We start from the raw sequence: 14189 nt of genomic DNA, 5'->3' as shown, positions 1-14189 counted from the left end.
AGTTACTCCCCGTGCGAAAATGATGAGACAAAGGTTCAAAAAGAAAGAAACGGATGGGTTCTTGGTGCTTAAAACTGTATAATTCAAAGGAGTCTATAAAAATAATGAACTGACCCTATTAGGGACTAAGACAAAGGGGGTTTAGGGGCCTTGCCAAGTCCCACATCTCCTCTAAGGCTTAGGGTTCCAGCAGCCCCCTTTTCTCTCTCTTTGTTCCTCTCCTGGGTACTCTGCACTCCCCAGCTTAAATATCCTTACCCTTAATCAGCTGCAATAAACCTCTGAGGAAATTTAAAATAGTTTATATTCAGAAATGTTAAGACCGTGCCTTGGATAACGGATTCATGAACCAGAGTATTTCATCAACTTCCAAATATTTTATTATTCCAATTATTTTCTTAAAAGTTTCTGGAATACCCACCCCTTTTTATCTTTTGTTAAATGAAAAATACTTACTTTGGTACAATCTATCCAGTGCCCTTAAATATTTCTTTGACCAAACCACTAGGCAGCTTCTGATTATATGTAATGTGGCTTCCCCTGTAGCCTTCATATAGGCAAAGGATGAGAACAGCTAATGTTTATTATTCCTACAGCATGCTTAGAACTATGATAAAGGCTGTACTTCATTTAATTCTCCAATCACTCTAAGCCTGCTTCCTCTTCCGTAAAATAACTTTGATAAATGAGGCTTAGGGAGGATTGATCTGCTCAAGGTCGCAGTTACAAGTTGTCAAACCCAGGCTAATTCCAAAGCTCAGCAAGGCCTTCCCTGACACCGTTTGAAACACCATCTACCCCTTCCAAGCTGCTTTGCTCTATCACGTATCACCATCCAAGACACAACGTTTTACTTGTTTCCTTTGTCATTGTTATATCCCCAGCACCTAGAACTGTGCCAGGAACATAGAAGGTACTCGATAAATATTTGCGGAATATTTACTTCTATCTCTGTCAACTTGGATGAGAGGCTGAATCTGCCATTTAAAGAAGGAGCCACTTTGGGGCATTGACACCGCAGATTTCTGAGCAAACACAGTAAGGGGCACATGCTGGACCACAGTGATTTCTGCAAGTAGTGTCCACCAAATACTATGTAGGGAGGTAGACTGCCTCCCTCTGGACACCCAGCCACTAACTGAGTAATGAGGAGTGTTTCAGTCTACAACTTTAGGCTCCTACAAACATATATCAAATGGATATGTTGGGGTATAAACATCAACTTTTACTTCTTCTAACTTCTACCAAGTATCAAATCGCTTTTCCCCTTGGGTGGTTGCCCCCTTTATATCTCAGCCCAATCTCAGAATTTTCTATCATTTGGGGACGTTAGCACAGCGTCAGTTCAGTTTTTGAGTCTTCAATTGCTTGTCTGCTTCCAAGTGCTCGTCACATGCACCTCCGACTAGACAGGTGGTTCCAGTTGTCTCTTTCACACCCCCTCCCTCTTCCATGCACTTACGTTTTGGAGTTAAAATAGGGGAGAAAGGGAAGAAAAACAAAAGCATGTCACTGACCAGCAGGATTGCTTATTCCCTTTCTTTTGGTTGTGGCTCCTTCTCTGCTAATTGACTAGTCTGTTGGCAGGTTATCCAAATGTCGGCTCTCTTTGGGGTTTTATTCGTTGGTCCCCCCAAGGGTTCAAGGGAGTTCACCCCTCTCCAAACTCCTGCCAAGTGTGTTCTTGCTGCTGGGATGCACTCACCCCTCAGGTCGCCTTCTTCTGAGGGGATCATAAGGATGGCCTTTAAACCCAGCTCCTTCCAAGGGGTCCACTCAAGCCTCGGGAAACACACATTCTTGCTGTGTCATGTGGTGGAGGGCAGGCTGTCCCGCTGGCCCTTGTATTCTCAGCCCCACCATATTTTGAGGCTCCAGGAGCATCAGGTACTCCACTGGACCAGCAGGTCAGAGCTTCCAGAAAGAGACCATCACACTCCTTAATCTAGTGCCTGGTTCCAGCACCTTCAGTCTTCTAGAAATAAGGATGGGAGGCCCAAGTGAAAAGCCTCCTTTCTCACGGTAAAGAAAGGATGAAAGGTTTGTTGCCCTCTGTTCCCTTGCAAAGCAAGTTCTCTCTCTCACCCAATACTGTTCTTTTGCAAAGTGCGAATGAGGGAGAAGTGATGGTGCCAGTTTTGCTAAAAAGACACTATAATTCGAATAGCTAGAAGGGCTCTGAATTTAGAATTTGGAGCATTTAGTATCTTTTGTTATCAATTCTAGGTTTAGTCAAAAGTCAGGAAAAAAAAATGAAAGTTCCACTTGAAAAAAGGCAAAGTCCCACTTGACCTCTAACCCCACCTGGTTACATATCCATGAACTGTGATCTCCTTCCTGACATGTATATTCTGTGTACACAAACAGGCCAGTACATGACTCCAACTCTACATGTTATCCTGAAGGTCAACGGCACAGGTTGTGACATACAGCAAATGCCAAATAAGTTATTAGTTATGATTGCTATCATTATGATCCCTTCCTATGATCTTTTTTTTTTTCCTTTACAGAGAAAAATGTCTTTCACACATTTCTTCTTATATCTTACTGAGTATGTGAAATAAATATTTTCTTAAAAATGTTGTGTTTCCAGGGGACTTCCCTGGCGGTCCAGTGGTTAAGTGGACTGCAGGGGGCACGGGTTCGATCCCTGGTTGGGGAACTAAGATCCTGCATGCCATACTGCACAGCCAAAAATTAAAAAAAAAAAAATGTTGCTTCCTGTAAGAAAATACTTTTGTGAGATGCTCTTCTATTAATTCGTCACAGAGTAAACCTTCCCTTCTCTGAAGCATGGGAACCATATTGCTTCGTCTTCTCCTATTTGTTCCATCTTTTATGAAGTCAGCATATTGTCTTGCAAACTATAAATGCAAATATTTATTGACTGAAACATAATGAGTACATACTTCTCAATAACCTTTTTAAATTGAGTTAGAAAATGAAGCTGGACATGAGGCTGAAGTTTTATTAATTTTTCTGAAAAACAATGAAAGCTCTGGGTTTAATGAATAGATATTAATATTAACCTTAGTATTACTAGTAAGTATAATATTAGATTTTTTTTCTTTCTCTTATAAGGGAAATTTGCGGATGATACTATTTCTATGCAATAACATATTTAAAAACTCTTATTAAATATCCCAATAATGTTTCAAACTTGGTAGGATTTCAACTTAAAAATAACAAGCATATATTACTAATTTTTCAATGATACGTTTTAAATGAGTCACAAGAATAATCTGTTATTCTAATAAGCTAAAATATCTCAAGCATTACAAATGCTTACAATATCAAATATGTACTTATCATTCCTTAACCCTAAAATATTACAACCAAAGGTTTAATTTACTCTGTATTCTACTTATTTCTCATCTTTTCTGAGGTTTAAACATGCTTACCCAGTAAGGAAGTTAACTATGTTATCCCAATGATTTTTGGATTGCCTTCCCAAGCAAAATGATGGGGACATCTTCTCAGATAGCTGAGATGGCTTCAGTTCGCAGCTCCCATCAAGACTGTAGCTAACTTTCTTACAGTGTTTTTGTTGGTTTTGCATTTCCTTGCTCCCCATAAGATAGATGAATGTCTACTTAGATCTAAAATGACTTTAAGGTCATTCCACTGGATCTTTCATGCTCTCAGTTAATTCTAAAGCTACCTCTTTGAATAGGAAGAATCCTCTATTCTTTTCTCCTTCTAACTATCTAGACCACAGTTTTCTGAATTCTAAATAACTGTCAGGGATTTGTCTGACTCTGTTATCATGGTCCTATGGTCCAATGACAAATAACACAGAAGAAAAAGTAATTAATATTTTTGGAGGAGACAGCATAAGAATAGTACTCTAAAAGAAATTCCTTGGGGATTTCCCTGGCGGTCCAATGGTTGGGACTCAGGGCTTACACTGCCGTGGCCCGGGTTCAATCCCTGGTTAGGGAACTAAGACCCCGCAAGTCACGACCCAGCCAATAAATAAATAAATAAATAAGTAAAATTCCTTGTTTTTAAGAATGAACCCGGCCAATCAATCAATCAAAGAAATTCCTTGTTTTTAAGAATGAACCTGAGGCAAACTTGAGGCCTGAGGCTGCTGAAGAAAGATGCTTCATTCAGGAAATTAAAGTTCAGTCCATATATTCTTATGGTAAATACCCTGTAATGTGCTGAGGTCATTTTGTACCAGTTATTTGCACCTGGTGATGAGGCAGATAAATATGGCACAGCTTCCAAAACACACTCTGGTGGTAGGGTGTCAGGCAAGGGGAGGAGGGAGGTGGGGAGGATAAAAAAAAAAACCCAGAAGGAGCTCATGGAAAATGGAGAACTTGGGGATCTAGGAAGCCTATGCCTCCGCCTAGGAGCAATAACCAATCACATTTTCTATCAGTCATTCTTGTCAGTAAAAATGATATTCCACAGAAAAAAAGCAACTAATTCAATTCACAACTCAAACAATCAAACAAGTGCTTTTCTAGAAGACAACCATCATACTTTGGTATATAGCACAGATGCTTTATGTGTATTTGCCATTTTATCACACTGAATATTGAAAAAATGTGTTTAAGAAATGAGAATTAATAAAATCAATAATCTGCTGCCACTGCCTTGGTTTGCACTAAATTGCTAGTGGTTTTACTCACCGCAGCTATGCACCCTCAATGCAAATCTCAACATAGTACAAAAGGCAAATATTATATCATCTTGGTATTATAAAAATAGTTTTGCCTCTGCAGATCCCCTGAAGGGTCTCAGGGACTCCTAACGGTCTGCAGACCACACTTGGAGAATCACTGCACTATAGAAAGCCCCCAAAAAGATTCTGTGGAAGTCTATTTAATGACATGGAAAAACATGTTCATAATATATTCAAGTGAAATATAAGTAACAAAGAATATGTTTGTGCTTAACTCTTCTAACTGTACTTCTAGAAACAATCTGAAATACAGAAAAATGACAAAACCACCAATAGGAAGTGATTATATAAATTATAGTATATTCACCAAATAGCATAGTAGATAGCTATAAAAAACAACTAGACCGATATATATACTGACATGCAAAGATCTTCATGATAGATTAAGTAGAAAAAGTTTGTTGCAGAAAATTACATACAGCATGATCTCATTTGTGCAAAAAAAAAGAAAAAAAAATTTATGTCAAAGAGTGTTCTGCCTATGTTTTCTTCTAGGAGTTTCAGGGATCCTGGTCTTACAATTAGGTCTTTACTCCATTTTGAGTTTATTTTTATATATGCTGTGAGAAAATGTTTTAATTTCACTCTTTTACATGTAGATGTCCAGTTTTCCCAGCACCACTTATTGAAGAGACTATATTTTCCTCATTGTATATTCTTGCCTCCTTTGTTGTAGAGTAATTGACCATAGAGCATGGGTTTACTTCTGGACTCTCTATTCTGTTCCACTGATCTATGTGTCTGTTTTTGTGCTAGTACAGCACTGTTTTGATGACTGTAGCTTTGTAGTATAGTCTGAAGTCAGGGAGTATGATACCTCCAGCTTTGTTCTTTTTTCTCAGGATTGCTTTGGTTACTCAGAATCTTTTGTGGTTCCATGTAAATTTTAGGATTATTTATCCTAGTTCTGAGAAAAATGTCATGGGTATTTTGATAGGGATTGCATTAAATCTGTAGATTGCTTTGGGTAGTATGGACATTTTAACATTCTAATCCAGGAACATAGGATATCTTTCCATTTTTTTGTAACATCTTCAATTTCCTTCATCAATGTTTTCTAGGTTTCAGAGTATAGGTCTTTCACCTCCTTGGTTAAGTTTATTCCTAGATATTTTATTCTGGGCAACTTTAAAACTTTTGTTTTCTTACTTTCTCTTTCTGATAGCTCATTATTAGTGTATAGAAAAGCAACAGATTTCTATATATTAATCTTGTATCCGGCAACTTTACTGAATTCATTTATCAGTTTCAACAGTTTTTTGGTGGAGGCTTTGGCATTTTCTATACATAAATACCATGTCATCTGCAGAGAGTGACAGTGGAATATTACTCAGCCATAAAAAAGAATGAAATTCTGCCATTTGCAACAATATGGATGGACCTGGAGGGTATTATGCTCAGTGAAATAAGACACACAGAGAAAGACAAACATTGTATGTTATCACTTATATGTAGAAAAAACAACAATGAAAAAGAATGAATATAAAAAACAGAAACAGACTCACACATATTCAGAAGAAGCTAGTGGTTACCAGAGGGGAGAAGATAATGGGGAGGGGAGATACAGGGGTAGGGAATTAAAAGGTACAAACTACTGTGTATAAAATAAATAAGCTACAAGAACATATTGTACAGCACAATGAATATAGCCAATATGTTATAATAACTTTAAATGGAGTATAATCTACAAAAATATTGAATCACTATGTTGTACACCTGAAATGATTATAGTACTTTAAATCAACTATACTTCAATATAAAAATAAAAATTAAAAAAAACAAGAATGTATGTGTAGCTACACATGCAGAGGCACGTAAATGCAGAAGAAATGACTAGAGAATGATACGTCACATATTCAATACGAGTTACCTTCTGGAAAGGGGCTGGTAATGGGATGTGGGGAAACGGGAATATGGGGACTTTTATGTTTTAAGTATAGCTTGAACGCTTTACAAAGAATATTCATTCATGTATTATTCATGTAACAAACTAAGAAAAGAAGTGAATATAAAAAGGCTTGGCAGGGGACTTCCCTGATGGTCCAGTGGTTAAGACTCCGCGCTTCCACTGCAGGGGGCATGGGTTTGATCCCTGGTCAGGGAACTAAGATCCTGCATGCCGCACGGTGCGGCCAAAATCAATCAATCAATAAATAAAAGGCTTGGCAGGATACATGAAAGGGGTTAACTGATTACCTACCAGTGGAACTTATGTGATTTTTTTTTTCACTTTTCTGGATTTTCTAATTCTTCTACAGCAAACATATATTTCTTCTTTATTAATGACAGTTATTTTTATTTACAAAAAAGTCAATTAAATGCCATATGGTGAACTGCTTAAAGTTATATCAACTATGATTTACCCAATTCAGTGTCAGTATGTGTTTTGTATATTTCAGTTACATGTGCTACATAAAGAGATATTAGAATCAAATTCTGACATCAAAAATTAAAGGTGCTCAAGGTAATTCAGTATATGAAAGTTTAAAATACATATCTTTACAATATTCAGTACTAAGGACTTTTTATTATTATTTGAAAAATAATAGAAATTGTATATAACATACAAAGTGCATAGTTGTCTAGTGCAATTGGTCTCCTTTGTTATATTCCTTCCTCTATTTACACAGAACCCAAAATGTTTCATTTTCACTGCTCTGGTCCACTAACATCATTTTAAAATGTGTATAAGAGTTTCTTCTAACAATAGAAAAAACAATTCGTAAAATAACTATGCGTTCTTCATTTATAAGACAGAATTTTGGTAATATAGGAATATTTCATATCACACACATAATCACTTACAACTGATAATCTGTTATCTATATTAAATCACCACACATTACATATTCTAAACATACTCCTGAAGTAAGTAAAGAGATTAGAAAACAGGGCAGTAACATGATTTCTTAAAGCAATCTCATAGGAAACTAAGATTCTGTTCTATGAGGTACTCACTCAGGCTCTCAGAAGACTCAACTTTATGTGAATTGCACAAGGCTGTTTTAAGACACCAGCTGTTCAATAAATAGGTGAGTTTTACTTTGAGATTAGAATAATTCTTAAACAAAAATATTACTCCCCACTCTTCAGAAATGAAATACAGCTTCCCTCTTATAACACAGCAAGACACACATAATTCCTCTGGCAGTTGCCAGTTTAACTAAAAAGACCCTTCTTTTTAGTTTTGGCCGTTGATTTCTTGCTGGCATCAGGTAAGGTCTCATTTCCTTTGGCAAACCACCCAGGTAATTTTCTCTTTGAGGTTTCAGATGAAGTCTATAGGAAAGAAAGAGAGAAAAAAAAAAAAAAAAAAAAAAAAAAAAAAATATATATATATATATATTTGTACTGCTGAAAATGTGTCTCAGTTGCAAAGTAACATAGGTTATTGAATATACACCCACAAGCCTTCCCTTTCCAAATAAAACAAAATAATGAGATCTACAGAATTTATTTCTGGATCCAAAAATAAACACATGAGAGAGAGACAAAATCAACTATATCATTTTTTTAGGCAATTACCTGCCATCCTGTTACCTATTTTTAGACACTCAAGTGTAGACTCTCATTTGGAAAGGAAAGAACTGTATGTTATTTCAGATCTATGTCCCATGGTGTATTTGCTTTAGCTTGGCCAAAATGGTGAATTTAACGTTCCAAGGAAGGCATCTGCCTAAGCATGTGTACACACACACACACAGTTATGTTAGGCATTTAAAAAAGCATACAACTTGTACATCTACAATGGTAGACAGACTAGGAGAGTGGTTCAGGCATCATCAGGACCTTGCAATACAACTTGTACATCTACAATGGTAGACAGACTAGGAGAGTGGTTCAGGCATCATCAGGACCTTGCAATACAACTTGTACATCTACAATGGTAGACAGACTAGGAGAGTGGTTCAGGCATCATCAGGACCTTGCAATACAACTTGTACATCTACAATGGTAGACAGACTAGGAGAGTGGTTCAGGCATCATCAGGACCTTGCAATACAACTTGTACATCTACAATGGTAGACAGACTAGGAGAGTGGTTCAGGCATCATCAGGACCTTGCAATACAACTTGTACATCTACAATGGTAGACAGACTAGGAGAGTGGTTCAGGCATCATCAGGACCTTGCAGAGTTGCTGAAGCATAACAGGTACTGAAAAAACATTTGCTGAATAAATGGAAAAAAAAAAAAAAAAGGGTTCTGTTTCATAGACTCTTTTGAGAATCTGCTAAAAACTAGAGGTCCACTAATGAGAAAAAAAGACAAACGTACACATGCACGATATTTTGCCTGATTTTAGGAGACCTGTGCACCAAATGAAGCTTCAGAACCCTAGTTAAAGGTCCCTGAAAACAAAATTAAACCCAAAGGCAGTGGTTGTGTACTATATTATCTGTACATTAAACAAATTTTAATAGGTAATTTAATACCTATTAAAAATTTTAATAGGTAAGTTCTATAAGCTCAAAATGGTATTAATTTGTATAATCTCAGCTTGAACTCTAGCTCCTCAAACCAACATGATGGAGAAATCATTCTAACATGACTATACTTTGGAATCTGGGAGAGTTAATTTATTTATTGGAACTATTTGAGGGCTTTAAGGTAAGGTGGTCTCATCTAAGTTACAATGTGTCTGTTAGCCTAAGGTATACAAGTATAATTTATTCCATTTCAAGAATGAAGACTACATCTATGAATTGTTCGTCAACTGCTTGTTATGTTTTATTATGTTTTCTGTGTTTAACAATGGGTTCAAAATATTTAAAGGTGGGAAAAAAAGTAAAAAATCCTTGACAAAAAAACTGTGTGACCTTATATTTTTAAAAGGTAAAAGCTGTTAGCTATTCCAACTTAAATAAATCCAGTGCCGAAGAAAGGGCTATTCACACTTTAGCAAAAGCTAAAGAAAAAAAACAGCCAAGATAGCAACTTTTCTCCCAGGCACCTATTTCCTCACAAGGAAGAGAAGACCAGGAGAACAGATTAGATTTATACACACTGTATTATACTATAATGTTTGACTTAGAAATAATAAGTATTAGGGATATAAAGTGGCACGGATAAAGGGCATTTGGGTAGAGATAAAATTGGCCCAGAAATACTCTTCCCCCCCCGAGAATTTTATTATCAAAATCCCTTGCAGCCACAGACAACTATCATTGCTTGCAATTAGAGTTTAAGGGCAATTGGAAGAAGGAAACCAGTTAAAATTATAACAAAGCCAAAAAGTAAAACAGAGTACAAGATCCGAACAATAACAGAGCCAAGGAAAAAACCCGAAGTCCTGCTGTAGCCGTAGCAGAATACTACGGAATACGCAGGGACTTTAAAACCAGACAGGCTCTGTGATGACCTAGATGGGTGGAATGGGGGAGGAGGGGTGGGAGGGAGGTCCAAGAGGGAGGGGATATATGTATACATATAGCTGACTGACTTCACTGTACAGCAGAAACTAACACAACATTGTGAAGCAACTATACTCCAATTAAAAATAAATATAAAAAAATAAGCCTAAGCAACTTAAAAAAAAAAACAGAACTAGGTTTGAGTTCGAATTGAGTCACTTACTACATGTATGATGTATGACCTTATGAATGTTATTAAAGCCTTGATTTCTTCACACAGAAAAAGAGAGTAACAGTATATAATACTGTATCACTGGATTATTTGGAGAGTTACAAAATATCAAAACACATCCTCATTTATTCTTGGTATTAATTGGTAGCTAATATCATTTCAAGTCTTTTATCTCCTATAACATTTTTATATTGATAGAATATGATCTTCAGCATTTATCCTATCATTACAAAAATGAGCTTATTTCATTGAGAAAGGGGTAAAACTCTTGCTTACACTGAGTGTATCTTTTGAGTCTCAACAATAAGTATCTGGAGGACTTTAATTGTGAGGTCTAATAACAGAAACAACGCTTTTCAGTGACTATTTCCTTCATTAGTAGAAGGCTAAAATTCCCAGCAATCATAATAAAAATTTAAGTAAGTATTTACGTCTTTTTGGTACTCCAAGTTCTATTAATAAGCCACTATCATTAAGTTGAGAATATAAAACATTAACTCATTTGCTGATTATATGTACCCATATATATGTAAGCAAATACATACATTATATTTGCATTTAACTTCATCTAAAAACTAAGATAAATCTAGGTATATTAGTTATCAAGCATAATATATTTGTCATGAAAACTACTTTATTAAATCAATTTTACCTGTGAATGAGAATCTACAAAGAAATCTTCTATTTTGGGATCGCTGAATGGCTGATTCCAGGAAGTTAGTTTTAGTGAATTTCTGTGACTCTCATCTTTCAGTGAAAAATCACAAGAACGTTTTCCATCAACCTTTAAAATTTTTGTGGAATACAAAATAGTTACTACATGCACTATTTCCTTAGGAAAGAAACACACTATGCCTAAAAAAGCAAAGCTTAAGAAAATTCATATTATTCTGAGGTACTGAATTTTAACAATAATGATTATAATAATATTACCCCCCCAGCATTTTTCCTGAGTATCTTAAAATAGTGTATAAAAATGTTGTATGTTTTAATTTATAATGAAACTCAGTGGCAGGGCATGAGACCTCTCTCTCTCTCTCTCTCCCCCTCTCTCTCTCTCAGGCAGTCAAGAAAAATAAGATGGAAAAAAGTGACATATGAGGAGAGGGCTCTGGGAAGATGGTGGCAGCAGCAGCATAGTTTTTTAATCTCTCTGAATCCCAGCATTAAAACAGATAGAATTAGGGAGCAAAACCAAAAATTCACCATCTACATTTACAAAGAAACTAAGTGTATTAAAGGTATCCTCAGGAAACCGAAACTACAAGCATGTGAGGAAAAACCACCAACAGCCCTAAGACCTGCATGGTACAGCATCTGTGTGGGAGAAAGCAGAGGCAGGCAGTGAGGTGCCTGAGAACAGGAGAACCAAACAGCCCACAGGTATACACTGGAAAGGTTTATTTGAGAACAGCATCTGAAAAGTGGGAGGGCCTTTGCCCAACCCAACAGCAGGCGACGGAAAGGGGTCCACAGCAGTGTCTTAAGTGACTAGAGCAGCTGGCACCTATGAACTTCCAGGTGAAGGCCCGACACTGAGAACTGCTGGGGTTATATCAAAATCAAGCAGGATGGGTATAATAGAGGCAAAGGGACGAGAAAGCCCAGGTAAAAGCGGCAGAACGGGGTATGTCATAAACCAAGTTTCCCTATTTTGAATGCTACACAAAAACAACAGGAGAGCTCTGGGAACTTGGAAAAACTATCCTGAAGCATGCCATCTTTTGAAAGTGCAGGGAAACTAATTTCACACAAAAAGGAGCAACAGGAAGTTATGAAGGTCAAATCTGACACCGACTTGCTAAGATATAGAAAACTGTAACCTCCTAAAATGAGCTGAAAAACGTTAAGAAAATAATTCAAAACAAACATCATAAATTAAAATCAGAAAAATTCAAAAGTGAGGGGAAAAGCTCTGGAAAGAATTAGAAATAAAAGAAAAAATTATAGAAGTGAATATTAAACTATAAGGAACATAGCAATAAATACAACAGATTGTGTCCAAACAGAAATAGAAGGTGAAAAAGAAGAAAAGTTTAATTTAAAGAGAAATGAAAAGCCAAAAAGAATTCATGAGAAGTGACAGATGTTGTAGCTCAGTAAAGAAGGTCCAACATATAGAGAGCAGAAGTCCATTAAGGAGAACTACAAAGCGATGGGACAAAAATACTAAAAAGTAAAATTTTTAAAAACTTCCTGAAATAAACAAAAATTTAAAATCTACAATTTAAGAAAACTCTCCAGAAATTAAAAAAAAAACCTACATATTTAAAGAATCCACTGTGTACCTTCGTATATTGAATCAGAACTACCATTATCAAGACATAATCTTCCTCCAGTAAACGTAGGCATGATTGAGCTTCTATCTTAACCGCAGTCACAACAGATGTAAACCTAACAATGCATCAACTAATAAGAAGAATCTGTTGTGACATTATTTTTTATTAGAAACCTCATAATCATAAGATGAAATAGACTAAGGGATACAACCCAGGTCAGTAGAGAAGATGAATGTTAACACATGAAGGATCCCAAAACCAGGCCTCCAACAGACTCTACAGTGTTCAGAGTAGCTTTCTATACTGGAAGGCAGACGAAGGAAAAACACTTTGGCTGGCTCACTCACCCCTTAATCTACTTCCTAGCCCCAATATTCTTGTTCCCCTAAATGGGGAAAAAGAAAAGGCTGAATCCGGTAGGCTTAATTTCCACCCACTTACATACCCACCCCCCCAAAATACCCCCACTCTTTTTTCAGAATATGATGTTATTTCAATAGGAGGAAAGCAATAATATTAATGTGTGGTTAAAACAGTATTTCACATCGCTTCTCGGCCTTTTGGCTAAGATCAAGTGTAGTATCTGTTCTTATCAACTGTATGACATAAGTCACAGCAAGATCCTTTTTGACCCAGGTCCTAGAGAAATGGAAATAAAAACACAAATAAACAAATGGGACCTAATGAAACTTAAAAGCTTTTGCACAGCAAAGGAAACCATAAACAAGACCAAAAGACAACCCTCAGAATGGGAGAAAATATTTGCAAATGAAGCAACGGACAAAGGATTAATCTCCAAGATTTACAAGCAGCTCATGCAGCTCAATAACAAAAAAACAAACAACCCAATCCAAAAATGGGCAGAAGACCTAAATAGACATTTCTCCAAAGAAGAGATACAGATTGCCAACAGACACATGAAAGAATGCTCAACATCATTAATCATTAGAGAAATGCAAATCAAAACTACAATGAGGTATCATCTCACACCAGTCAGAATGGCCATCATCAAAAAATCTAGAAACAATAAATGCTGGAGAGGGTGTGGAGAAAAGGGAACACTCTTGCACTGTTGGTGGGAATGTAAATTGATACAGCCACTATGGAGAACAGTATGGAGGTTCCTTAAAAAACTAAAAATAGAACTACCATATGACCCAGCAATCCCACTACTGGGCATATACCCTGAGAAAACCATAATTCAGAAAGAGTCATGTACCAAAATATTCATTGCAGCTCTGTTTACAATAGCCAGGACATGGAAGCAACCTAGGTGTCCATCATCGGATGAATGGATAAAGAAGATGTGGCACATATATACAATGGAATATTACTCAGCCATAAAAAGAAATGAAATGGAGGTGTTTGTAATGAGGTGGATGGAGTTAGAGTCTGTCATACAGAGTGAAGTAAGTCAGAAAGAGAAAAACAAATACAGTATGCTAACACATATATATGGAATCTAAGGGAAAAAAAAAAAAAAAAAAAAAAAGAGGTCATGAAGAACCTAGTGGCAAGATGGGAATAAAGACACAGACCTACTAGAGAATGGACTTGAGGATATGGGGAGGGGGAGGGGTGAGATGTGACAGGGTGAGAGAGTGTCATGGACATATATACACTACCAA

At 36.5% G+C, this 14189-nt stretch overlaps 1 protein-coding gene and 1 pseudogene across 2 annotated transcripts in view; one reads left to right on the top strand and one right to left on the bottom strand.

The window, feature by feature from the left end:
- Positions 1 to 7215: 7215 nt before the first annotated feature.
- The window catches only part of WRN (WRN RecQ like helicase), a 130429-nt gene continuing 123455 nt past the window's right edge, over positions 7216 to 14189 (bottom strand). For both annotated transcript variants that reach the window (XM_061177178.1, XM_061177177.1), the window contains exons 34-35: positions 10935 to 11066; positions 7216 to 7975 (exon numbers count right to left, since the gene is read on the bottom strand). In XM_061177178.1, the coding sequence (XP_061033161.1) occupies positions 7856 to 7975; positions 10935 to 11066 (252 nt within the window). In that variant the 3' untranslated portion in view covers positions 7216 to 7855. The remainder of the gene's footprint in view (positions 7976 to 10934; positions 11067 to 14189) is intronic.
- On the top strand, positions 13106 to 13188 carry LOC133081491 (U2 spliceosomal RNA; annotated as a pseudogene).

The sequence above is a fragment of the Eubalaena glacialis genome, chromosome 20, assembly GCF_028564815.1.
Source record: "Eubalaena glacialis isolate mEubGla1 chromosome 20, mEubGla1.1.hap2.+ XY, whole genome shotgun sequence".
NCBI lineage: Eukaryota > Metazoa > Chordata > Mammalia > Artiodactyla > Balaenidae > Eubalaena > Eubalaena glacialis.
This window is presented reverse-complemented; position numbering and strand designations above follow the sequence as displayed.